This window comes from Grammomys surdaster, unplaced genomic scaffold (genome assembly GCF_004785775.1).
Source record: "Grammomys surdaster isolate TR1022 unplaced genomic scaffold, NIH_TR_1.0 130, whole genome shotgun sequence".
Classification (NCBI taxonomy): domain Eukaryota; kingdom Metazoa; phylum Chordata; class Mammalia; order Rodentia; family Muridae; genus Grammomys; species Grammomys surdaster.
In genome coordinates this window covers 8181965-8209188 of record NW_021604588.1, presented here as the reverse complement: position 1 = coordinate 8209188, position 27224 = coordinate 8181965, and the positions used below count along the sequence as shown (strand labels likewise).

The 27224-nt window shown below is 41.7% G+C and overlaps 2 protein-coding genes and 1 pseudogene across 4 annotated transcripts in view; all 3 read left to right on the top strand.

Annotated features, from left to right (window-relative positions):
- Fmo1 (flavin containing monooxygenase 1) overlaps nucleotides 1-11994 on the top strand; it is a 32366-nt gene extending 20372 nt beyond the window's left edge. For both annotated transcript variants that reach the window (XM_028757923.1, XM_028757915.1), the window contains 5 exons: nucleotides 943-1085; nucleotides 3969-4168; nucleotides 6467-6822; nucleotides 7318-7390; nucleotides 11246-11994. In XM_028757923.1, the coding sequence (XP_028613756.1) occupies nucleotides 943-1085; nucleotides 3969-4168; nucleotides 6467-6822; nucleotides 7318-7390; nucleotides 11246-11588 (1115 nt within the window). In that variant the 3' untranslated portion in view covers nucleotides 11589-11994. The remainder of the gene's footprint in view (nucleotides 1-942; nucleotides 1086-3968; nucleotides 4169-6466; nucleotides 6823-7317; nucleotides 7391-11245) is intronic.
- On the top strand, nucleotides 8326-9860 carry LOC114614079 (annotated as a pseudogene).
- Nucleotides 11995-18602: 6608 nt separating the features above from the next.
- Nucleotides 18603-27224, top strand: part of Fmo4 (flavin containing monooxygenase 4) — a 17918-nt gene continuing 9296 nt past the window's right edge. For both annotated transcript variants that reach the window (XR_003710225.1, XM_028759127.1), the window contains exons 1-6: nucleotides 18603-18792; nucleotides 19939-20064; nucleotides 22101-22240; nucleotides 23594-23782; nucleotides 24359-24521; nucleotides 26721-26863. Coding sequence is in view for 1 of the 2 variants with exons in the window: in XM_028759127.1 (XP_028614960.1) it covers nucleotides 22109-22240; nucleotides 23594-23782; nucleotides 24359-24521; nucleotides 26721-26863 (627 nt within the window). In the remaining variant the exon portion in view is untranslated. The remainder of the gene's footprint in view (nucleotides 18793-19938; nucleotides 20065-22100; nucleotides 22241-23593; nucleotides 23783-24358; nucleotides 24522-26720; nucleotides 26864-27224) is intronic.

Sequence of the window (27224 nt, the reverse complement as noted above, 5' to 3'; positions counted from 1 at the left end):
ATCTTAACACTGATTAAGTTTTGACCAGGATTCCTACTAACGTTTGAACAATTCAGTGTGAACTACAGAGCCACCTGTTTGTAAGACAACCACTTCCTGCAATCACACATACTTAACCTGAAAATCTAACTGTCTTATCTTTGTTCTACAAAAGTCAGAGTCTCTGACTTCTGATTGTGTAACATCCTTGAGAGGATTTTTCAAAAGCTTTCTGTTTGCATTTGATGTCTCAATGGGATTTGGCAACAACTGCCTATCTAGCGAGTCGAGGAGATGTGACCCTGATGACACACACACACACACACACACACACACACACACACAACCCTTTTTTCTATAAGCCAGCTCTGACTCAGCAAACTCAACCTGAGCTGTGGACTGCCAGCAAACATCTTCATTGTATAAGAAGCTTTGTGAACAGGGTCCGCAGTGCATTGAGTTCACTCCTCTGTATCATCTAGCACAAGGCCTGGTATGTTTGCTGAGTAAAATCAGTGATTGGCTTCTCTGTTCTTGTTCCCGTTTACAAAAAGCTGCACAACATAAATAATCACCTGGCAACCAGAACACTACCTTCCCATTGGCATCCATCAACCTTGACATGGTGATAACTCCTCACACTTGCGCAGTGTGTCTTATGTTACAGTATTTCAGCTTAGTAGTTAAACATTTAGTAAGTAAAACAAAATGTTTGTCTAATGAAATCATTGATCCCCTTTGCCCATGATTAGATAAAGTGATTAAGGAAATAATTGCCAGATGACATTTTGTGAAGTTATATGTTCATACTTTAGGTTTTCTCAAAATAGAGTATCCTGGTAATAACAAAATCATATATATAATGTAAATAATAACTAAATCATCATGTTATCAGGTGAAAAAATATTTATGCTCCACCCACTGATTTTATACGTTCTTTACATGGTTTTGTTTTCTCTATAGGTATACAAACTTTTAAGGGCCAGTACTTTCACAGCCGACAGTATAAACATCCAGACATATTTAAGGACAAACGAGTCCTTGTAGTTGGAATGGGAAATTCTGGCACAGATATTGCCGTGGAGGCCAGCCACTTAGCAAAAAAGGTACCACTCTTGATGTTACCTAATGAAACCTTCATCTTAACATGTATGTCTCAGCTAAACAGTGTTTGAAACTATGACAAATGTTAAAAGACTAAACATGCCCAGCAGAAAACACATTTTTGGGGACAGGGTCTCACAGCATCTCACTATGTCACCCTAGCTGGCCTACCAGTCAATATGTAGATAAGATTGACCTTGAGTTTGTAAGTATCCTCCTGCTTCTACTTCCCGAGTGCTGGAATTATGTCACTAGATCCAGCTTACAACAGATTTCTAAAGGACTTATAGATTGTTTTGAGACAAGGTCTCATGATGTTTAGGCTACCCTGGACCTTGCTGTCTGGGTGATGATGACCTTGAACTTCTATTGCCCTTACTACTCAAGTGCCACAACTATAGACATGCACAATTGTGCCCAGATAAGTGTTTACCATCACACGCTTTACTGTGAATTACAGTTGTCACCTTTTCTCTAAAACTACCTTCTCTAACATTTTATTTTGTCACTTATTGTTCCTCCAGAGCTGCAGGTCATACATTTTCTTCACTCAGTCCCATGGGTCCCTCAAGCCTGACAATTCTTCTTTGCTAACATCTCTCATCTACCCTTCTCTTTCTTTAGTTACTGTCCTTCCAGGTCCCTACCACATCACGCTGAGCCTGCTTCCTTGTATCCTAAGAAAACTATAGAAACAGTTAATATTTATATGGATTACTCATTGCCAAATACTGTACTAGATGCTCTTTGATCCGTTACTTCAGTCACCAAAACAAACTGCTCATACCCCTCACAACAGACAGTAAACCAGAAATGAGAGCTGTAAGGAGCCAAGTCGTGCCACTACCTGGTGTCAGAGCCAGTCTTCAGACCCAGGCCTCAAAGACTCAAAGTCTAAGAGTTCAGAAACTCTACCCTTCATCCTCACAGACCCACACACAGTCCACTCTCCCCTTCTTAACAAACCATGCAAGCTCAAACTACCAACAAACAAACTCTCAGAAGAGCCACAGTGCTAGTTTGCTTTCTAATGCTGTGATAAACACACAAACAAAAGCAATTTAGGTGAGGGAATGGTTATTTGGCTTATGCTTTCAGGTCCATCAGTGACAGAAGTCACTGATATGAAGGACTCATAGAGGAATGCTGCTAACTACCTCACTGGCTCATGCCCAGCCAGCTTTCTTATACAACCCAGGCCCACCTGTCCATCCAGGGATGCTGATGCTGCCCACAATGGGCTGGGACCTCCCACATCCATCATCAACCAAGACGGACCTGGCCACAGACTAATTGGATTTTGACAGTTCTTTAGTTGAGGTTTCTTCTTACCAGGTGCCTTGGGTTGTATCAAGTTGAAAATAAAAACTAACCTGCACACACCTGCCTTCACATGGCATCAGTTTGAAAAATCTAGTGACTCCCATTGTCTAAAAGAAAATAATAAATTATAGATGCACTAGCCCTACATCCTAGAGCACTCCATAATCTGAGTCAAATCTACCATTTGCATTCTTCCTGAAGAGCTGCTTTTGACTTTTTCACTTCCTTGTCTTTAATTCCTCTTTGCTGATCCACCCACATCCTTCCACAATGACCTTTCCTTATATTTTAAAATACATGTACACTTGGTACAAAGTGACCTTTCCCTACTCAGAACATGCCAAACACTGTACCAGGCCCAAACACTGTGCCAGGCCCAAACCAACAAAATCAAGATCCACTCTCATGGAACATGAAACTGTAAGGGAATCAGATGCCAGATAAATAATTATGAAAAAGTATGAAGAAAGAGAATTAGGGGTGTGTAACTTTGATATCCCCTTCTATTACTTTAGAAAAATGAATTGATGAATGGTCCATTCACTAAAACATTAGTTAATTGATTTGAAGAGAACTTAGCAACTTGATGACATTGTTCTGAATAAAAAGAAAGGAAGTCCTGAAATAGAACTTAGAAGGGTTAGTCTCTGCGTGTGTTAACATTGTTTCTTTCTCTAATTATCTAGAAATTCCTGTAATTAAAAAGCATGCTTTGACATTTATCTTGTCATTTCTGAATTAAAAAAAGAAATGTTTCCCTTGGTTTAAAGCAGAATTAGCACCTACTATTCTACATTATGACACAAAGGCACCCAGTAGCTCACACATCAGAGCCTCTTACCACCTTTCCCGTGCTTTGTCCTCTGGTCTATGAGGTTATAAGTTATGCAAAAATAACAACATTGGCTGTAGCTTTCCTGTCCTGATCTCATAGGAGAAAACACAATCTGTTCAGTCTGTTTGTATCAGCAAAATAAAAGATTTGGCAGCCAAATGTTTTACTTTCTGAACAATTATTCAGAAAATTACTTACTGTGTGGGTATAGAAACACTACTATCTTAGCTTAATCAGCTAGCTGCTAAATGGAAATGGTCAAACATCCAATGTGACTGGGAGGAAGCTGGAAGGAAGGAAGGGAGGAAGGAAGGAAGGAAGGAAGGAAGGAAGGAAGGAAGGAAGGAAGGAAGGAAGGAAATACTGAAATCAATACTTTAATGAATCATACTGCTAGTCAAAGTAGTACCTGTACTGAGATCATCTTTGTCAACAACTCCCAATTACCACCATGCCCTGTTCTTGTCGTCTACATCTTTGGTGACTATATAAAATTACAGTCAACTGTCTGTTGTCATCGTGCATGAGACTTAAAGCTCCATGTAAGTCGCTCTAGGGTCTCAAGCCCAGTATATAATGAGTATTATTTAATAATAAAGCCTGTGATGTTTTAATACTTTGTATACTCAAAACTATTAGAAGAATCAAGGCTACAGTGTCAGGTATGTATTTTCATAATAGTAGATGTTATCGGGTTCACCTCTTGAAATTCTTTGGTTGATTCTAGGTGTTCCTCAGCACCACCGGAGGGGCATGGGTGATCAGCCGAGTCTTTGATTCAGGGTACCCATGGGACATGATATTCATGACACGATTTCAGAACATGCTCAGAAATCTTCTCCCAACTCCAATTGTGAGTTGGTTGATATCAAAGAAGATGAACAGCTGGTTCAACCATGTGAATTATGGTGTGGCTCCAGAAGACAGGTAAACCTAATCAATTTGATGAAGGGTATTAGAAGAAGGAGTCTTAGCCTTTCTGATAGCTCCTGCAAACAAGACAATAGCTGTGATGAACGTTAAAAAGCCCTCGTAAACAAGTTTACTCAGTAATAGGAGCTAACTAGCAAGTGCTCAGTTGACAAGTTTCTGTATTTCACTTTGCCAACAACTCTTTGAGGTAAGTATTACTATATTCTATTAGTATGGAAAAACTAAGACACAAAGTTACTTGAGCTAATCATTTTCCCTAGCTCTTGATTTCAGTCTAACCTTTAGTTAAAACCTACACCTTATCCCATTAGCAAGAAACAAATGTCAGTTTGTCATTCATTAAGTTTAGACAATTGTATTAGAATTCTCTAGTGGAACAAAACTGATATTTTTAATTTGTACATATATGAATATATGTATGATATATGTATAGACACGTGTGTATGCGCACACACACACAAATATAAGGAGATTTGTTAGAGTACCTTTAAGGCTCTGGTCCAGATAGTCCAACCATACTGTCTATCGGTAGAAAGGCCAAGAATCCAGAAATTGTCCAGAAGTTGTTCAGTCTACACAGCTGAATGTCTCAGCCAGTCTTCAGTGTATGTGAGAAGCCCAAAGAAGTAGGCTTTACTGTCAGAGAAGGTCTGAGCATGCCAGGCAGAACAAGGGCAAATAATCAAAAAGAAAGAGTTTTTTAATTCCTGTCTTTATATAGGCTGTCCCAAGAAGATGTAGCCTGGATTTAAGATGGGTCTTCTCACCTCAAGTAATTCAATTAACTAAAAATTCCTTCACAACAGTCCCCAGTGACTTGAGTTTTTAGTTAATTCTAGATGTAGTCAAGGTGACAACCATGAATAGCCACCACAACAACGAAAATTCATTGCCAGGTATACTGCACACCCTCTCTGGTCTCCAGATTTTGTTTTAGACCAATACGGATGTGTGGCCCAAGACCACAACGGTGGTCAACAATGTCAACAATGGTTAATGTGGTCTATCCTTTTCCATCTCTAAAACTGCCACAGATATACTTTCTCACATGCCTTTTCATTCCACCAAAGTGTCAGTATCCGCATTCCTCAGAGGCATGGTCTCTCTGTGTTTGCTTTCCTCTTAACACTTTTTTCTCTTTTCTGTCTCCATGTTTTTATTTCCTCTCCTACCTCTAGGTCTTTCTAGAGCTCTGGCTCTTTCCACAGAAGCCTTTTCTGCCGTAGTAGTTTTATCTAGCCTGGCTGGTGGCTGACAGGACTACAGAAGTACAATTCCTACTCTTTTTGATGTAGTCAGTCTTTTTCCATTTCCAAAGTTCCCACATACAACTTTCCCAAATGCCCTTTCATCCAACCAAAATGTCAATATATGTATTTTTCAGATGAACAGAAGAAAGCCCCTAAGAACCATTTGACTTGCCCAGGCACTGTTATGTAGATACAATATAAAGAAAAGCAAGCTTACCACTTCCTTCTCCCATGCTGTTTCCATTTCACCAGACTATCTCTTTCTGTGAAAATTCACCACAATCCATACACATGTTCAACTCATACTACTCAGTAAAGTATTTCTCTCTGCTGGGAAAAAGGTATGCTATAAAAAGATGATGCTGTCTGTTCTTTTGGAACACAATGATGATTTCCTTACATAATAATTTTCTAGGAAGGGGAACTAAATAAAGGGTCAAACATTCTCACCAGATGTGGGCTTCCAAGTTTCCCTTATTGTCCTTTAGCAATCTGCTATCCCTAGAATGATAGCAGTAGCTGAATGCTGAAATCAAGAGAAGGAGAAGCTACCTCTGGCTCTCACTGCCTCCTCAGCTTTGAGGTTGTTGTTTTGTTTTGTTTTGAGATGGTCAAACTACTTTAATTAGCACATTCGTGTAGATGTCACTAGGCCTTAAGACAAAACCTTCTAAGACACTTCTCACTAATAGTTTCCTTCTCCATTCATCTGAATTTTGCTAGCAGTGCTCAATTGTGATCAGTACCAACCAAATACTGACATAACTCAGCTAAAACCAATACTCATGATATTTTGCCTTAGAACAATATCAATGTGAAATAAACATAGCCCATCCAGGTATATTCAAAATAATATTTTTTTTCTACTCAAATTGCTTAGTAACTCTGTACAGGAGCTTTTTGATAGCCACATTTTATAACCTTTAGATATCGCTCATTCCTTTCAAAGACTGGCAGCTCTAGTCCAGCAAAGAGAAGAATCAAAGGGAGTATGGGCTCCAATGTTGACTTGCCCATCTCTCTCTGCTCCTGATTTGTTTAGGACTCAGCTGAGAGAGCCTGTGCTAAATGATGAACTCCCAGGCCGAATCATCACTGGAAAAGTGTTGATCAAGCCCAGCATCAAGGAAGTGAAGGAAAACTCTGTCGTATTTAACAACACGCCAAAGGAGGAGCCCATTGACATCATTGTCTTTGCCACTGGATACACCTTTGCCTTCCCCTTCCTCGAAGAATCGATAGTGAAAGTTGAAGATGGCCAGGCATCACTGTACAAGTACATCTTCCCTGCACATCTGCCAAAACCAACTCTGGCTGTGATTGGCCTCATCAAACCCCTGGGCTCCATGATACCCACAGGCGAGACACAAGCTCGATGGGTTGTTCAGGTCCTAAAAGGTAACTGTGAGAGATAGCTGAGCACAGTTACTAAGTGGTTGTTTGACATGTGAATCTTAATAGTGGAAATTAAAAACCGGAATCCATTCAATACGAATTATTCTGGCACAGTGACATGTCATCGTAGCACAACTGATAAATCAGGGGTTTAAAAGATACATGTCTCCCTATTATTTTGACTGAATCGACTGGTTCAATAAAAATTAAAGGTTCAGTCAATTAAATGGCATCAGTCAATCAAACCAGCTTTGAGGTTCTGTCACATTAAGTAACTAGTGAGATGAGCAAATATCCATCTTGTCAGTCAGCAGCATCAACGTTAATGCCAGGAACACACCACCAGTCAGCTTAGGTGGCTAACACTTTTGCAGCACGACAGGTAAGTAGCTGGGTACCAGAAAGATGAAAGACTAACAATGAGGAAGCAGCCATACCCATCAGCCAAAGCCTAGAGCTGAAATTAGATCACAGAATCATAATGCGATTGTTTTCTAGGTGCAATTACATTACCACCACCAAGCGTCATGATGAGAGAAGTTAATGAACGGAAGAAAAACAAGCATAGCGGGTGAGTGAATTAATGGTATCCTTAGGAGTGATAGTGAAATTGATGAAACGGTAAAGTGGAAATAAGCTAGGTCTACACTGTAAAGAGACGTGTTTGAGACAGAGGAAAAACTTAAGAGAGCCTGTGTAAAGAGAGACGAGGCAGACAGTTAAATTGAGGCATTTTTAAGTTCCTAGAACAGAGTTTAGGTTCTAGTCCGAGTGTGAGGAACCTTCACAGACCAGGCACATTACCCCACACCTTATCCACAATCAGCAGGCAGACTGTGTGCTTCCTGGGAGTGTCCGTTTACCCAACAGGTCTCTACTGGCTTCATTATTTCACCCGAGTTGTTACTCTAAAGGAAGAATCAGTCGCTCTTGCCCCATGGGAGAGACCCACTGACCCAGTTTTTCATTTTCATTTTCAAGTAGTTGTTGAAGGTACAGATTTCACGATTTCTTGCTAATTAGATAAAATTTAAACCAGGGTGACTGTCCGTGGTTTTGTTGCTATGCAACCATACTCATGTGTCAATGGCTGCTTCTGTGTTACCACGGAGACGTCCTCCAATAGACACAGAAGTCCTGTGATGGCCCTGAAAGCAGTTCACGTTCCAAGTGGGCCTTCTCCAGGCCACTGTGCTCTGCTTTTCGTGCCCACTCAAGTGCCAAAGGGAAAGGAAGGGACATGGGCAATAAAGAAGAGACGCCTGGCCATCATCCACTATGGCTCCCTAGCAACAAAAATACCTCTGACTTTATCTGCTTCACTGTCTGACAAGCAATCTTCACTTAAAAGTCTAAAAGAGACTCGTGAGGTGGAACTGCGGAGGATGAGTTACCTACCAGCTTGCTTTTTCCATTCTATTTCAACCCGCACCTCCAAATTACCATGTCTTCTGTGAAAGCTTTGCTGATGTTTGGGAAGTAGTATGACAGTTCCAGGTTATATAAAATAGGAAGGTCGTTGATTATTCACAGTTTCAGGAATCAGATGATGCAGATGAAGATTATGGGAGAGATTCAGGCCCTCCTGCTAAGAAGATTCGGTCATCTCCCCGAGAGGCTAAAAATAAGAGGCGATCTGGAAAAAATTCACAGGAAGACAGTGAAGACTCTGAAGAAAAAGATGTGAAGACCAAGAAGGATGATTCTCATTCAGCAGAAGACAGTGAAGATGAAAAAGATGATCATAAAAATGTACGCCAGCAACGACAGGCAGCATCTAAAGCGGCTTCTAAGCAGAGAGAGATGCTCTTGGAAGATGTTGGCAGTGAGGAAGAGCCAGAAGAAGATGATGAGGCGCCATTCCAGGAGAATTCTGGCAGCGATGAAGATTTCTTAATGGAAGACGACGATGATAGTGATTATGGCAGTTCAAAAAAGAAAAATAAAAAGATTGTTAAGAAGTCCAAACCTGAGAGAAAAGAAAAGAAAATGCCCAAACCCAGACTAAAGGCTACAGTGAAGCCAAGTCCAGTGAAAGGCAAAGGGAAAGTGGGTCGCCCCACAGCTTCAAAGACATCAAAGGAAAAAACTCCTTCTCCCAAAGAAGAGGAGGAGGAAGCAGAAAGCCCTCCAGAAAAGAAGACATCTGCAAGCCCCGCACTCGAGAAGTCTGGAGATGAAGGGTCTGAAGATGAGGCCGCATCAGGGGAAGATTAAAAGTGATATTTGAGGAGAGGTTTTATTAAAAAACAAAACAAAAAAGGAAACCTCCGTAGGACACGGTTTTGGGCTGTGGCTTGACTCATGGGCTTTCAGTGCTATTTCATTTGTCTAGAATAATGTTTTTCTCTCTTTCATCTATCTCTCTCTCTCAAACCATTGTATGCTGACGTGTTTAAGTTGCCATTTTGTCTCATAGCCTTTTCTTTGGTAATCCCCTCCCCCCACGAAAGCCATGTCACTTAATCACTGGATTGACTGTTTCATCTTCGTGTTTTTAATGGAGGGAAGGAATGCCATGGCTGCAAAGCAATAAGATTGAGGTGGACGCTATGGAAACTGCTTTTTGCTAGAGAATGGCAACATGAACAATAATCAAAAACAAAAGATAGTAAGGTTTTAATTAAATAATTGTTCTTTCTTTTCCTGTACTTTTGACAGACCAGTTGTCATTTAACATGAGCTTATATGTCTAAACTGTAAATGTCAAAAAGAATCATGACTCTAAATTTGTACTAGTCAGGCAGTTGGGAAGTGAACATGAATTCTGGATTATTAACTCTGTACTCACTGTTTCCTTGAGTGTGGAGGGAGTGGTATTTCTTGAACTTAGTATATTTGTTATTCTCAAAGAGATTCAGAGCCAGTGGTTCTTTTGTCTTGATCAGTCTTTTTTTTTTTTTAAGTAGGCCACCAGAATCAGTCTTAATTTCATATTTCATTCATGTTTTCATTGATTCAAGTTTTTAAAATACATCCTGTTATTGGGTAAAGTTTTACCAGTGATCAAAAATTAAAAAGATTTCTTTGAAAAAAAAAAAGTCTAAAAGATTCTAGGGGGAAATTTTTTAAAAGAGCATTTCAAAATAGGAGCTGGGGGGATGACTTGGTTTATAAAGCCTGACTTTCCAGCGTGAAGTCCTGAGTTCAGTCCCCAGGAAGCCTTCTGTGCTGGCAAACGCTTGTAATCCCAGGACTGAGAAAGCAGCTCCTAGGGCTCACTGGCTGGCCAGCCTAACCTACTTGGCAATTACAGGAACAATGAAAGCCTCTGTTTTAAAAAGGAGGAGGGAGGGCAAGAAACAATACCTCGAGTGTCCTCTTGCCTCTGCACACATGTGCACACCTGCAGATATGCATCTTGTTATACAAATGCAGCCACATATATATGAACGTACACACTGTGTATACACACACTAACAAATTAGCCAAATTTATTGGCTCATACCTGTAATCCTAGTGATTGAGAGACTGCTGCAGGAGGATTGCTGCAAGTCTGAGGTCAATCTAGGATACATAGCAAAACTCTGGCCAGTCTGGGATAAAGAATAGGGCTCCTTTTTTTAGTTACTCCATTTTAACAACTTCCTTGTCTTATTCATAAAGTCTCAAATTCCAAACGTTGTGCTAGCTTTATCTAAGAGTTAAGGTCCAAAATAATAAAAACGTAATAGATGTTTCTTCTCTTAAAGGGGGTTAGGGTGTGTGTGTGTGTGTGTTTGTGTGTGTGTGTGTGTGTGTGTGTGTGTGTGTGTGTGTGTGTTTGCACCTCCTGCATGCAGAAGCCTTCAGAGGCCACAACAGAACATCAGACTCCCTGGAAAGTTTGAGGCAGTCATGAGTGGGTGCTGAGAACCAAACTTGGATCCTTTACAAGAGCAGTAAGAACTCTTAGCTGCTAAGCCATCTCTCTAGCCCTAATGGTTTCTTTTCTCTTCATCCTCAGACTAGAATATAGTCTGGTTTCATCAGACTCTTATATAATGGATAAATAATTAGAACTAGTGGATAAAGTAGAATCTCCTTATCACAAAAATCATGCAGTGATTCTAAGAACTAATAGTAGCAGTACTGTGGATTTTTGTGGCTCGTCCCATTATAAAAACAAAGAAACCATTGAGATTTAAGAAAGAATGAAGCCACCTATGGTGACTCAGGACTGTCATCTCAAAAGGAGGGAGGCTGGGCAGGAAGATTACAGTGAGAGACCAGCCTGGGCTATAGTTTGAGACCCTGTCCCAAAGAAGCAACAAATGAAATAGAAAGAAAGCATTGTAGATGCCCGTGGACATAATGGAAAAAACAGCAAGCCATTCCCAATCTGGTGTCAATCAGGGTTTGCTTTGGACAAAGACTTCTTAAGGTTTTCCAGGATTATTATATTGTAACTCTTGTTCCTTCTCTTCCCATTCTTCCTATTGGAAAGGTTTGGCTTGTGCTACTGCAAGGCTTTGCAAACAGATTATATAACATACATAGATGACCTCCTGACCTCTTTCAACGCAAAACCGGATCTTCGAGCCATGCTCCTGACTGACCCACGCCTGGCTCTGAGTATCTTCTTCGGTCCGTGCTCACCTTACCATTTCCGCCTGACTGGTCCAGGAAAATGGGAAGGAGCCAGAAAGGCCATCTTGACCCAGTGGGACCGAACAGTGAAATCCACCAAAACGCGAACCGTACAAGAATCCTCATCTTCCTTTGAAACTTTGCTTAAACTCTTTGGTTTTCTGGCTTTGCTAGTGGCAGTTTTCTTGATATTCCTATAAGTGAAAAATCTAACTGGAGTATAATGTTCCAACTCCTCTAATGTAACAACTTTGCCTTCATGATCATAACCATGTCCAAAGAATGAAATCCAACCCCTTCCCCTTCCCGGCTCACCTCCCTGGCACCTTGGTATTGCTGGGTCACTTGCAGCTCCGTTAGGTTTAATGCCAGAAGATAATGCCCAGTAATTTTGTTCACTTAAAATGTTGGAAGGATCCAGGCCCCTTTGCAGGAAGAAGCTGCCCCAGAGAATACTCTGAGCATTCTTTCACCAAAAAGAGAAAAAAAAAAGATTTTCCTAGATCTTAATAAAAAGCCTGAACTCGCAGAATATTGGTCTGCTCTAAACTAGTTCTCTGTGTATTAGTTGACTACAATTAAAATGGAAGAGACTACATGTACCAAGTGGACTTTTGTACTTGTTTTTTGTGGGCTGGGTGAAAAGAAAAAGCAATATGGACAGCTATGAGTAAAGTCAGTAAAATGGATGAGTCTGAAAGGGTTCTCAAGGAAGTGTAGGTAGGCCTCCTGCTCTGACTGTCCTTTACCATGTTGCTTTAGGAAGTAATGAGGGCTGCCTCTTCTTAAGAGTCAACCCAATTCACCAGAATTCATTAGGGGAAGAACAGAGTCAAGATACCTTTAATGGAAAGAAAAGGAAAAGAGAAACCATTGAGGTTTGATCTTCTGATATGTATTGTAACCTAAGGCTGAGTTACTCCCAGGAATGAGAGAATCTGCACTTACAATGTGACCTTACTCACTGATTTTAAACTATTGGTTAAATAAAGATGCCAATAGCTAATTGTTGGGCATAAGAGATGTAGACATGGTTTGGGGTTCCCAGGCTTGAGGTCAGAGAAGACCATGAGAAGAAGGAAGGAGAAGATACCATAGGGTCAGAATCTTAAAATAATGGCCATGTGGGTTGGCTAATTGGAGTTAAGAGCAGCCCAGACAAGACATAGCAAACTATATAGTGGAATTATTGGCAGGGAATTAGACACAATAGCATAAAGGTTAGATATCGTCCCAGCTCTAGTGCTGATTAAGGCTAATTATAAAGGTTGTGTGTCTTTTCTTTGGGAACTGAATGGCCAAAGCCAGGGTAGAAGCCCTGGATTGAGATGAAATATCTTCCACAACAAGAAATCAAAATAAATCATCTCAGAAGCAATATTTGACCAAACTAGAGCCAGTTCCTCTGGCAGTCACATAGGATGTAAGTGTGTGGCTTTGTCAAGGTATGCTTGGGCTTCTGCACCTCATTAATAGGCTTAGATATGGAACCTTGCCTCATAAGAAAGGTTCAGAGATTGCAAGATGAGAAAACAAAGGAACTTTGGAATCAGGCAAGAGTGAGTGCTGGGATAAATTAAATAGAGATCATTTCATTTTAATCTACCCTGTTAGCTCCCAAGAGTTCTCGTAATATTCCTCCTGAGCTATTCCACTCAGTAGCAGATACTCACGGTAGAAACCTGTCCCCACTGAGACCAGCCTAGATTGCTTTTGAGATGCCTTGTGGTGAAGCTGACATTTTAGCATCCAATAATCTAATGAGAAGCAAAGAGGTGATGGTTAGTGGCCAGTGTGAGACAGGGTCAGACAGACTCCTCAGATCACAGTGACCAAATATTGCTGTAAGGTATTCAGTCTCTTGGGGTGATTTTATAGTTTCTGAACTTGTTTATAATATACCCTCTGAGCAACTCCTGTTGGATTAGTCTTAAATTGAGATATCCATTTTCTCAACCAATGCTCTTGGTCTTTCCACATGCCTAACTTCAGAGGGATGCTTAAAGAAGCAAACTCAAACCTTATGATCATGGACTCTACCACCTACTACTAGTTACGTGATGTTGACCAAGTCACTTACTATTTGCAAACAGCATGGTCTGTATAGCAAGCTTCAAGCCAGCTAGAGCTACATAGTAAGACACTACCTACAAAAATCAATCAATAAATGAATAAATAAGTAAATTCTGCCATATCTGACAAAGGTGGAAGAGCCTGTCAGACATTATGCTAACTGAAATAAACCCGTCATAGAAAGACAAATGCTGTATGATTCTACTTCCATGAAGCAGCTATAATTTTCTAATTTATAAAAGCAGAGAGCATAATGGTAGTTTCTAGAAGGTGAACACAGGTGAAAACAGTTGTTATACAATGGGTATAAAGTTTCAATTACGTAAGAGAAAAAAAACTGGGTAAATCTGCTGTAAGTAATACCTACTGATCCTATACAGTCCACTGAAAAATTAAGATAGTGAGTCTCACTTTGTACCCTCCTCTGCACAAAGAGACTCGATAAACAAAGAGTAGGTGAGGAAACTGTTGGAGGCGACGGATGTTATTGTCATATTGGCTTCAAGGGGGTGTTCAGATGTTCAGATACAGCCAACTGCCTACATTCAATATGTACAGTTTATTTTATCAGTCATGTTTCATTCAAGCTACTTCTAGAGGAGCTATATTCTGATAAAGAACAATTGGCCCAGCAAAGGAAGCCAACTATACCATCTGCGGCATTCCTCAGTGTAAGCATTCCCACTGTGCCCAGCATCTTGTGAGACTGAACTCAGCGATGGAATAGATGCACACACATTCCCTATAAAAGCCAATTCTAACATACCGTTAAGACATCTTGGAGAAATTCTGAAGTACACAACATACTGTTGAATGTATGTGGGCTTTCTCAAGGCAGTAACAGTGATGTGGTAGGGTTGCTTGTTATTAAGATACACGCTGAAATTTCCTAGAGCCATCCTGACGTTGGCTGATTGTTTTTAAGTGGTTTAGCAAGTAGTTGTGTTTGTGTATGAGGGAGAGACAGAGAATCCAGGGGAGAAAATGCAACCAAAGGTTTATAAAGTTGAGCTTTGTGGCTCACGTCGGTAATACTAGCACTCTGAAGGGTAAGCAAAGAGGATGCATAGTAAATTCAAGGTCAACCTGGACCTCTTAGCAAGAACATGTACTGGGGAGGGAATTTAATTAGTTTAGTATTGAGAACATGAGTGAGGAATACATTTGTATTCACTGATGAAAACTGTTTAGCTCTTCTCAATATTTTTGAAGGCATTAATCTGTTGCTCAGAAAACATTCCATATTAAAATCTGGACTTGCAATTTCTACTGAAAAGAGAAGCCTAACTCAAAGTGTTGATGCAGGCACTCACACAAGGAAAGAGGATTCCAACCACTTCAGGCTAGCCTTGGCTACATCGAAAGACCTAGGAGAGGAGAAGGGAGAGGAGAGAAAGATAGAAAGACGGAGGAGGAGTGGGACAGTCTGAGACTAAAGCCTCTCCTGTTTCCAAATGGCAGCAATTTAGCTAAAGTGAGCAGACCACTGGGCTTCCCAGTCAGGTCTCGGCTGACCACCTTTATTCCTGTTGCCTTCCTGACTCCTCCAGATGTTTGCATTTCTGACTTCTCGTTCAGTAAATGGTCAATGGTGATGAACATCCCTCAGCAGCAACAAATCTACATGGGCCACCATCACTTTGGTAGCTTCCAGGCACTGAGAGGAAATAAGTTACAAGTCCTGGCTCCTTGTATTAACTACAGCCGCCACTTCCTCAGTCACTATTCCTGCCTCCAGATGAACGCCTAAAGAAAACAATTTTTTTTTAATGTTCTCAATTACAGATTACAGGCTCCCTCTGCTGACCCAACCTGAGGGACACTACCACAGAATTCCTTGTGAATCCTGAAAATCCAAATTACACTTCTGGGGATAGAAAAGACTGGAAGAATGTGGTGATCTGAGCTATGTTTTCCCTTTTTGACAGCTCTTAGAATGGACAGTTCAAGAGACTGGGCGGGGTACCAAGGTGTCTGTCACTAAGAAGGCTGTGAGTCTGGCTTCCTCTAAAGGTGACAAGGACAGATTATCAGTGCTTTGCATGTGCCGGCTAGCCTAGGCTACCTGCTAAGTTCCAGGCTAGTGAAAGACTCTGTCTTGGGGGAGCGGGAGTGTGGCGTGGCTTACACCAGAAAACTGGAGAACTTGGATAGGGACCATGAGTGATGAATGACACCCAAGGCTGTCCTCCGGTTTTCAAATGAACTTCCACATGTGAATACACATGGAACACAATGTGTGCTAAGTGGAGAGGCACATGCCTGTATCTCCAACCATTTAGGAGCTGAAGCCAGAGGCCAGAATGAGTAGCACAGTGATACTATGTCTCTAAATAATGTTTTAAATGGATAGTTATGTATCTTCACGGCAGAGCCCCCACCTAACATATCTGGGGCTCTGGGTTCAATATCCAGGATTAAAAGAATAAAAGCTCTTGGAGTGTTGAAGGCCTGCCTAGGAGAACATGCCTCCCACAAAGGATTCCTTCATCATCCTACATAAAAGTCCAGTTCCTACTTCATGAATGTGAAATGCCCAGGCGGTTATACAATCCCCACAATCTTTAATCTTGCACAAATGGTAAGAATGGTAAGTTTGAGTAAGAATGGCCACCATAGGCTCATAGATTCAGATGTTCATTCATCAGGGAATGACACTACTTGGGAAGGTATGACCTTGTTGGAGAAAGTTGGTCCCTAGGTGTGAGCTTTGAGGTTTCAAATGCCCAACCCAGAGCCACTGTTCCTCTCTCTTCCTGCCGACTGTGTTTGTTTGTTTGTTTGTTTGTTTGTTTAGTTACTGAGCCTCAGTCATCTCTGGTCCCACTCTAGCTCAGTCCCTGCACCAAAAGGTCCACTGGGCACAATAGTGGATAAATTCCTTTGCGCCTGATTAACTCCACTCTCACACTTCCCTCTTTACCAGTTTAACTAACAACCACCTCCTTGTGTCATTTCAAAGACAGAGCACAGCAGAAATCTGACAACTGAGACCTTCACTTAGTGGCCTAGCAATTCAAGTGTTCTTCTTGGTGACAGCAATCTGTTCCTGGTTAGAAGCCATCCATGCCTCCTTCTCAACTCAAGGGAATCTACAGTTATGTCTGTCCACTTGCTTCCATGTTAAACGTAACTGTGTGAGATACCAGTTCTAGAGAGAACCAAGGGCAGGAGGGGACACATGATCAGAGAACGGACACCAAGTAAATAGTCATGTGCCCAGCCATTTGTTTAATACACAATCCTTTGGTGTGGGTTTTTTTTTCTTTCATCCCTTTCTTCTTTTCTTTGTGCTTTATGGTCAGAGTCTTGCTATGTAGCTGTGTCTGGCTTGGTACTAGCTATGTAATCTAAACTGGTCTCAAATGCACTACAATCCTTTTTTAACTTCAGAGTACTGAATACAGAGGTGCGGGTTAATGCACCTCAGGATTGTTTTCTTATGCAAATGATACATCTTAGTGTGTTTTACTCGTCTTCTTTGGGTCCAAAGATTAGTCAGGATCAAAGTCCAAACCCTGTTTTGCTGCCTCTGAGGTCTGGTCTTCTCTCCTGAGAGCTCATTCTAAACTAAGAAACTAGGAAATTGACTCAGCTGAAATGGAAGAGGTGCAGATTTGAAAATACACAGTGAGCCAGGTACAGCGAACCCCCAGTCTCACAGGGAGCTGAACAGCAGTAGGTTTGGAACAGAAAGCCCTGAGATACCTATTACTGCAACCAATGAAGTCTGGGAGGTCTGAGTGCTCAGACCTTCTCCCTGATCCGTTTTCTCAGTAAACCCACTTCGTTTCTGTTCCTGGTGCTTCTGGCCTAGTTGTGAGGCAAGTTACAAAGCCACAGGGACAGACTCCCCGAACCCACCTAATGATGCCACAGTAAACCTGAGCAGAAGGGAAAGAGAGAGCCTCGGTGACAGGATCGCAGGACACCTCAAGCCCTCAGATCAGCGAATGTCCGTGCTGGCTCAGGCACCAGACGTGCAGCCGTGGGCAGACTCTGCCTCTCAGAGTGGTGCACATCTCAGCAATGACAAAGCTCATGCTAGGCTCCTCTTGCTGGGCCTGTGGGCACAATACATACATGCTCTCCTGGTTCCCCGAGGCAAATAACATTGTGGTAAGTGGTACATACATACAGAAATCACACGGATAATTTTGCCTGCAACCCAGGGATGGTGGTATGTGATAGAATCTTAGCTCTGGAGAATTTCGCATAAAAGGATGGCAAATTTGAAAAGTACAAAAAAGCCATAGGGCACATATGGAATCCCTGGCTCAGAAGGAAGAAAGAAAAGAGCCTTTGAGATATTAGGCTCTTAATCCCAAGCTTTAGCTAAGCTGAGCAGACCACTGGGCTTCCCAGTCAGGTCTCATTTGACCATCTTTACTCCGATTGCCTTCCTGACTCCTCCAGGTGTTTGCATTTCTGACTTCCGGTTCAGTAAATGGTCAACGGTGATGAACGTCCCTCAGAAACGACACGTCTACATGGGCCACCATCACTGTGGTGGCTTTCAAGTATTGAGAGGAAATAGTACAAGCCCTGGCTCCTTGATAGTAACTACTGCTACTGTTTCCTCAGTTGCTCTTCCTGTGACAAGGCATTAGAAAACACCAAGCATGTGGTTCTCTCTCTCCCTCTTTCTCCCTCTCGTTGTCTCACTCGCTCTCTCTCTCTTATGTTGGTTTAAGAGGTGAATCATCATTCTTTGAAGGATCCCGTGTTCCACTCAGTGAACCTATTATCGTCCATATACGGGCAATATTAACTGTACTTAATTATCGAACTAAAACTGAAGTCATTATGTTGGAATGTGTAGGGGGGTGGGAGGAGATGGCACGGAGTAGTGGACGGATATGATTATGTTTTATTCAATACATATAAAATCTCCAAGAAGAAAATATATAATTAATACGAGAGTGAAATCAGGGTGTCACGAAGAAGGATGAAGGTTTGGCGCCCTCTAAAGGCAGCAGTGATAACTGCCCGGCCTTCCTGTGTCTTTAGCTCTTGTCCAGCATAGGGTGTGGGAAAGGGGCAGGACTCCTTTTTTTCCAATCTGAAAGCTGTATTCTAACTCCGCCCTCCCCTGAAACTGCGGAAGTGTCAAGTTCATAGTAATACAGCTAACTCCCTGTTGTCCATAGCATGGCAGAGAAGCAACTGGATTTGTGTTAAACTAAGTGTTTGAGCAAAGTCAGCACAGTCAGCACTATTTCCTCCTTAGGACAAGGCTCTGAGATTGGAAACTTCTTCCTTGTGTTTTATAAAACAAACTCCACCTTTGACCTCTCACCTTTGGCTTCTCACGGGGTCTATGCTTGCAAGGTAAGTGCCCTGGGTTTTGGTTTTTGTTTATTTGGTTGCTTTGGTTTGTTTTTTACCCCCTTCAAGAGGAAATTTTCCAAGAAACTGCTCTTGTGGAAGGAGAACTGAAAGTGTGTTTTTGCAGAAGGCGTGTGATTTGCTTCTGAAGCCTGTTGACTAAGGTAAGAGTGTAGGGTTAAGGAGATAGAACGCAGAGCAAAGATGGAGCAAACCATCCAAAGGGAAGGCGCTGTGTCAGTCACACCTGGTCCTCTAGCAGGTCCCACTCTGATCTACGAACGATGCGGCAGCGAGTTACACTTGGAAACCCAGATAGGAAAAACAGAGCTCAGTGGTGATACGGTGAATTAGTACACCACCAATCGGCAATCTCCCAGAAATCCTAGCTGTGTCATTCCATATGTTGGAAGCGTTTACTGACCGATTGAGTATTAAGCGGGGTTTGGTTGTGCAAAGGTACAGGTTCAGAAACTGGTCTTCTTTCTAGGCAGAGAGCAATGCAGTATTTCTCACGTTTTAACACTCCCTAGAACTGACCGAGATGGCACACTGTGCATTTTCTAAGGCCTTCAAGTTTTAATTCATAGCTGGATTTTGCTTGGCCGTTTGTTGAATTTTTGGTTTTGGGGATTGTTTGGGTTTTGTTTTTTTGTTTTGTTTTTCCGTTTTTTGTTTGGGGGTTATGCAGGGTTTTTTTTCTTTTCTTTTTTTGTGGATTTTTTTATGAGCTATTTGATCTCAGATGAAATACTTTCAAACCTGAGAGAGAGGGGAAAAAAAAACCTATTTTAAGTGTATTTTCAAGAATTTTGACCAAGGTTTCTGACTAGAGGCAGAAACAGAAGTAAGTTCAGGTCTCTCTGTTTCCGTCTTGCTCATAATCTTCCTTTACTAAAATAAAGCACATTTTCAAATGGTTATCCCCATCAGAGGATCATGGTACTTAAATACTAATATTGAAGTATACGGATGTGTTTCTATTGCCAGTGTTACTAATCGGTCTTGAAAAGACGGGTGGTAGAGTCCAGTTTTACCCATAGTCCGCTCTAGACTGGGCACAATAGTGAATGAATTCCTTTGCTGTTGATCTAGTCCAGTAACATACTTTCCACCTTACCAGTTAACTTCTCCTGTGTCATTTCAAAGACAGGGCACAGTGGAGACCTGGCAACTTCAGACTTTCACCCAGAAATTCAAGTGTTCCTTTCAGTGAAGGCCATTTGTCACTGGTTAAACACCATCCAGGTGTTCACAACTCAAAGGAATCCGCAGGTAAGTTTGCCATGTTGGTTGCTTGTTTCCAAACTTGCTGGTGGAATTTGTCTACAGGCGGTCTCTCCTAGGGACAGAGGGCAGAAGGATGAACAGAGAGTGAGTATTTGGTGCTGGGTCCTTTTATGTAAGCATGATATTGTTTACACAGCCCATTAACACAGGTAGCTTTCTTATTTTACCGGTGGTACACCTGAGAGTGTTTTGGTTGGATTGTTGTTGTTGTTTTGTTGGAGTAGTTGTTGTTGTTGTTGTTGTTTTGATAGGGTTTATTTGTGTGTGTGATACGGTCTAATAACTTCTCAGTAACTGTCGTAGTCACTGTTCTATTGCTGTGAGGAGACAACAGGACCAAGCCGACTCTGATAAGAAAGCATTTAATTGAGGACTGGCTAACAGTCTCAGAAATTTATTCCATTGTTATCATGGTGGGAAGAGTGGCAGTAGGCAGGCAGTTGGTTGGAGCTACTTCCTGAGCCACAAGCAGAGAGAGAGAGACTCCAGGCTTAGCATGGGCTTTCGAAACCTCAAAACCCACCTCTAGTGATATACTTCCTTCAATAAGGCCACACCCTCTAATCTTTCTAATCTTTTCAAATAGCTCCACTCTGGCAACTAAACATATGAACCTCTGGGTCCGTTCTCATTCAGTAGTAAAGTTCAAATTTTGCTGCCTCTGAGGTCCAGTCTCCTTTCACCCTAACTCACTCTAGACCAGGAGACGCCCAAGTGAAGTCAGTTGAAATGGAAGAGGTACAGATTTGGAAACATACAATGAGCCAGGTACAGGACCCCCAACCTCACAGCAGTAAGTTTGGAACTGGAAGCCCTGAGAAGTCCCTCAAAACTGAGCAAAGGGACAGAGAGAGCCTCAGCGACAGGGTCACAGGATGTCTGAGTCCTCAGTTCATCAGCTTGCCCATGCTGGCTCAAATGCCAGAAGTACAGAAGTCTATGGGCAGACTCCGCCTCGCGGAGCAGTGAGGAAACTCCTGCTGCGTTTCTTTTGCTGATCCCCTGGTCCTCACACACGCACGCACACCCTGCATGTTCCCCAAGGCCAACACCACTGTGATAAATGGAGCCTTCGTACAGAGTCGCTCTGCTGCAGTCCACGCATTACTTTACTGGACATAGTTTCGTTCTCCAAACTTCATATTTGAAAGCTAGAAATTATTACCTCGGACTTTGTATTATCAATGAATCATTATTAATGAAATCGAATAGATTTTCATATACTTCGTGACTGATGCTTTTCTTTTCTTGAATAAATTGCCCATTCTCATCGATTAACTCAATTGGTATTATTATTATTATTATTATTGTTATTATTCCCTTTTATTGAAAATAGATTATTTTCTCATACAAATTTCTTTTTATTATTAATTTATAAGCTTATTTTACATAGTAAGCATAGTTGTATTTTGTGTATTTTGTAACTTGGAGTTACAAGTTGTAAGGCACCATGTGTGTTCTGGGAATTGAATAGAAGTCCTCTGGAATAACCAGCATTCTTAACCACTGAGCCATCTTTCTAGAAGATTTGGAGACCCAGATGATAGTGTAAAGTCCTTTAATACTGAGGGGTTATAGGAGTCCCGAGGAGCTAATGCACTAACTACACTCAGTAATAAAAACAACAGATGGATTTAATTGAGCACTTACTAGTACCACGTGTACTTCTGAACCATTCCAACACATACATGCCAGTCATTTAACCCAGTCATCCTCATTGTCATCCCAGTTTACTGATGAGAAAAGCAAGGTACATAGAAGAGTGACATCTAGTCCAATGTCACACAATTAACAAGAGGTAAGGCCACTACTTAAGTGAAAACTGTTGACTTCCAGAACCTCCAGTTTTTAATCAAACTATGATTCAACTTCAACCCAAAGATTAACTAAGAGCATTTATTTAACATTAATAACATTTAGTGTTAGCATTAGTGTTAGCATTAACACTACCTAGGCTGAGTCCCGTGTCAAGGGTTCTCTTCCAATACTGCCATACAGAGCTTTTCTTGACCTTCACACAGAGCACACCATGGTCAAGAAAGTGGCAGTCATTGGAGCTGGCGTAAGTGGCCTGTCCTCTATCAAGTGCTGCTTGGACGAGAACCTGGAGCCCACCTGCTTCGAGAGAAGTAGTGACTTCGGCGGACTGTGGAAGTATGCTGTGCGTAGTTCATTTCCCACCTCAGCACCCATAACCCAGTCACGTGCTGCTCCTGTTCACCTGAGGTGGCATTAGCCTGCCTTAGTGGTCAAAACAGTTCACTGCCGCAAGCTAAATATGTGTGTGGCGCCATAAACGCTATGTGGGATGCGGTCTGATGTGGGAGGAGCCTTAGAAATAGGCAAGGCGTAGTCACGGGCACGGGGAAGACAACAGAAAAGGAGTGAAATCTGATAATAATATCAGCAGAGTTTGAAGGTTTCTCATGACTTCTGGACTTGGAAATTCTCAAAGTAGCAGAGCATCCCATCCAGCAAGCTGGCCGGTCTTGGTGAGCGGAGAGTGGATCACACGCTGGGTGAGGACGAAGTTAGAGTTAACCGGTGGTTAGCCAACCCCCAGACATTGCTCAGATCCTTTGAAACACTCATCCACTCAGCACGTACTTACCATGTCTTTCTGCCCGGATACTATGGTACACAAAACACGCAGGGACCCCACCACTCTCCACATAGTTGAGAAAAGAACAGAAACAGTAGAGGTCCTGGCAGTGCAGTGTGAGAAGCTCTAAGATATAGGTCACTGGTGCTGTGGGGCCCCAGCAGTTACCTTCAGCAAACCCTTGAATCCCGGAAGGTCTCTAGGGGAACATGACAGGGAGAGAGAACACGTTTGAGAGAGAGATGGAGATTGGTTTCAGACATAGGAAGCTCATTGGTGCCCAGCATATAGATGCCTTTGATGTTTTGTTTTTGAGTGATAGAAACCAATACCAGAGAATAGGAAATACAGGAGGAAAAAGGTTACCAGCACATGATGAATTTTCCTGATGGTTAAGATGGGAGGGAGGGGGGAAAGGCTAACGAGGGGGCTGGGTTTTGTTCCTAAACTTAATGTTTGATATTCTTAATGCTGATGGAAAGAATTCAATCAGTAAATAATCATAGGATATAATGAGGAAAACTGTCAACAGGTCCCTGGAGAGAGGCAAGGAGAGAAAAGGCCAGAGTAAGTAGAGGGAGACACTATAACAGCTGAAGAAGGGACAGCCAGCCTTGACTGACCAGGAGCCCTGTAGCTGTGGAATCTTTTAACAGCAATTGTGTTCTGTCATCAGCTTCTTTGTGATGAGCAAAGAGACTGCATTTCCTTATTCCAGCTCAAATAAGGATGTCTTATCATGACAACATGAGCACCCAATGCTGGGTTTTCTAGAACTTTTTAAAATTACAAGTAGAGTGCTAATTGCTCTGAACCCTTTCAGGTGGACACCCATGAGGCCCCAAGGCCACCAAGAGAATCTTCTCTTCTACCTTGCTCCTTTCCTTCTTACTAACTATACCTCTACTACAGGACACTTCCCAGGATGGGATGACCAGGGTTTACAGGTCACTAGTGACAAATGTCTGCAAGGAAATGTCATGTTACAGTGACTTCCCATTCCAAGAAGATTACCCCAATTTCATGAGCCATGAGAAATTTTGGGACTATCTCAGAGAATTTGCTGAGCACTTTGACCTCCTGAAATATATTCGGTTTAAGGTAAGATAGGTTGGGTTATGGAAAGTTCATGAATGGAGGCCATCTAGTCAGCAATCTTATGGAAATGAGATGCTTAAGAAAATTTTTCCTTGATTTTTTTTTATCTTGTTGTGAGTAAGATAGGTAATTCTTTCCTCACTGTTCTTTACTTAAAGCATTGAAACTTCCTGAGTCCTCCTCTAAATGTCAAAGTATCATTTAGGGTGGAACTTAAGATTTTTTTTTCTTGAGACTAGAGTAAGAATAATTCTATTTATGAAACCCATCGGAAAGAAATAACTACAACTCTCAGCATGGAAATCGTGGTGGAGGAAAGTTTGCTCTTCTGATTTCTCTCTGCATCAGGAATTATAACTCTTTTTCTTCTCATCAAGAATAAGTCTCACTCTATCCTTCCAATGAAGGGATTCACCTGTCCTGAGACCTGGTCCACCTAAGAGCATCTGTGAGAGTACATAGGCCGCTTAATTTCTCTAAGAATGGGCTAGCTGACATTTACAGACCTTTCCTTGTATCTCCAGTTGGTCCACTTAAAATAGAAGATGGTTATTATACCAGTTTATCTCTTGCTTACAGACTACTGTGCGCAGTGTAACAAAGCGCCCAGACTTCTCTGAAACTGGCCAGTGGGATGTTGTCACAGAGACAGAGGGCAAACAGGACAGAGCTGTATTTGACGCTGTTATGGTTTGCACTGGGCAATTCCTGAGCCCACATTTACCTCTGGAGTCCTTCTCTGGTGAGTCGATGCTACCTGAGACCATCACTACTCTTTAGGGTTCTTCTGGAAGAAAACTGACTTCCTCATAACTGAAAATATTTCCCCAGGCTTATAGACAATGTTACATTTGCTTGGAAATTACATGCACAAAATTACTTTGAATGGGTAAAAAAAAAAGTTCTGTTTTGTGTGCGATGTTACTATTTAGGTGTTAATATAAATGCTGTAACTGAAGCCTTCCTTACCCAACACGTCCACTGCAAGTGCAGCAATCAAACAAGACTTAAAATATCACATCTGTCATTTTAAAAAGCTGTTCATTTTGCAGGGGGTGTAGTTATGGGTCCTTTGAAGCAGGGCTGGCCTATGATTCAAAAACTTGACATAAGAGAATACACAGGTGGGTTTTAAAGGAAACAAAACAGAAATTACGCATGTAAATGAATACATTTACTCTATAAAATAGCCTATTGCACCTCTCAGACCAGGGTGTTTTGAAATCCCCTTTAAAACCAACCAGTTCTGCATACTCTTTTTAACACATTCATGACTGGCAAACCTTCATCTCTGAGGTCATAATCAGTTATTTAGACACTTGAAATCCATTCAAATTCAGGTATGATAAATAAAATTAGGGAAGTAAGGATTACTAAAATGTAGTAAAATTGTTCCTGTTCTGGCAGGTTTTAGTGACCCTCAAAGCAATTAGAAAGTGAAGTTTTGGCTCTTTTATTTTTTATATGTGTACGTGATCATGGTACTTATTGTGTAGCACATACACATGCTGGGGGTAACGGGTGCCTGTGTGCAGATGCACAGAGGTAAAAGGAGGATGCTGGGAGTCCTGGTCTTCCTGTTCTGTCATCTCCCACCTTATTCCCTTGAGACAGTGTCTCTTACTGACCCTTCCACTAGGCTGAAAGCCAGCAAGTCCCGGAAACATCCTGTCTCCACCTCCAACTGCTCCTGGGTTCCAGGCGTAAGTGAGGCCACATCTAGCTTTTTACATGGACACTGGGATCCAAACTCAGATCTTCATGTTTGCATAGCAAACATCCTTGCCCACTGAGCCATCTCTCCAGCCCTTGATATTTTTGTTTTGGGGGTTTTATGTTTGTTTGTTTTGTTTTGTTTTGGGTTTGGGTTTTTTGTTTTTTGTTTTGAGAAACAGAAAGAGATTGTAAGACTGTGAAGGATAAAATTATAGATTTTGCAAGAGGAAAATCCAGTGTAAATCTTATAAAAATATATCACAAATAAATAGACTATCCTATTCAAAAATATGTTCAGGAATAGGGATCAAGTGAGAATCCAATCCATAATTTCTCAAGAAGGAGTATTCTAAATGATATCTGGGCTTGAACTGAGGTTTGAACTCAGAAATCTGGCTTGATGGCATGACCCTTATCCCGCTGTGCCCTCTACTGACCCCTCATCAAGGTTTTTGTATATTTCTCTCTTTGATTAAACCTATTCCATGCTGTTTTGTTGTAGCTATTACTCATGGAGTTATTTTATTGATTTCTATATCAGATCTTTTTTCCATCAATATACAGCAATAATATTATAGGTTGATTTAGTATCGTACAATTTTGCTTAATTAATTAATCTTCTAGGGTTGTTTTCTAGGGAGAAATCCATGGAGTTTTCTTTACCTGAAGCCATCCGATATGCAAACAATGAAAGTGTAACCTCCTCTTACTCCTTCTCTTCTTTTCTGTTCCAGCTAGGCTTTCCAGTAGTGCAGTGGATAAAAGTAGTAAACACAGGCACTGATGCCCTGTCCCACGCAGCAGAGGAATGCTTCCAATTTGTTCCCACTGGCTGTGATATTATCCATGAGCTTATTTTACATGAACTTTATTGTACTCATGTATATTCGCTGTGTGATACCACAGTGCACATACAGAAGTCAGACGACAATTTGCACAAGTCACTTCTCTCCTCCCACCATGTGGATTCTGGGAATCAAACCCAGGTTATCAGGCTTGTCAGCAAACACCTTTACCCATGGAGCTATCTCTGCAGCTCTGAACAGTATTTTTAACAAGGCAGGTTGTACACATCTGTGCTACAGCTCACTCAATTCCAGGAAGAGTTGTTCTTCCTGCTTCCACTTGCTGCAAGTAGTGATACAGGCAATGTGCTTCCCCATCATGTGTACTACAGAAGTATAATGTAAGTACTTCAGGTTTGTTCATCCTTTTCTTCCCTCAGGAATCCACAAGTTTAAAGGACAGATCCTACACAGCCAAGAGTACAGGATTCCAGATACCTTTCGGGGCAAGCGCATCTTGGTGGTTGGCCTTGGAAACACCGGCGGGGACATCGCTGTGGAGCTCAGTAGAGTAGCAGCTCAGGTGCACTTTCTGATCAGTGTCTCCATTTCCATCAGCATGGATAGTGGCTGCAGAGAAGCTGCCAAGACTATAAACACCTTCCCAATTAGCGAATAGTTCTGGCATGAGTGGGGAAAATCTCCGAAACCACTCTTGGTCTGCTTTTTCATAAAACACACTTCACAGAACTTGACTATGTCCAAAAGACTACAGAAAAACTATGTGAATCCCTAATCACAGGCATTGTTCAAATGTGATCTTTAAGGGATAAGACCAATGAAGCAACCTGCCTCACAGAAGCCAAGGCTCTTCTTCATACCCTCTCTCCCTCTCCTTCCCTCTCCTTCTCATTCATACCCTCTCTCCCTCTCCTTCTCACTCA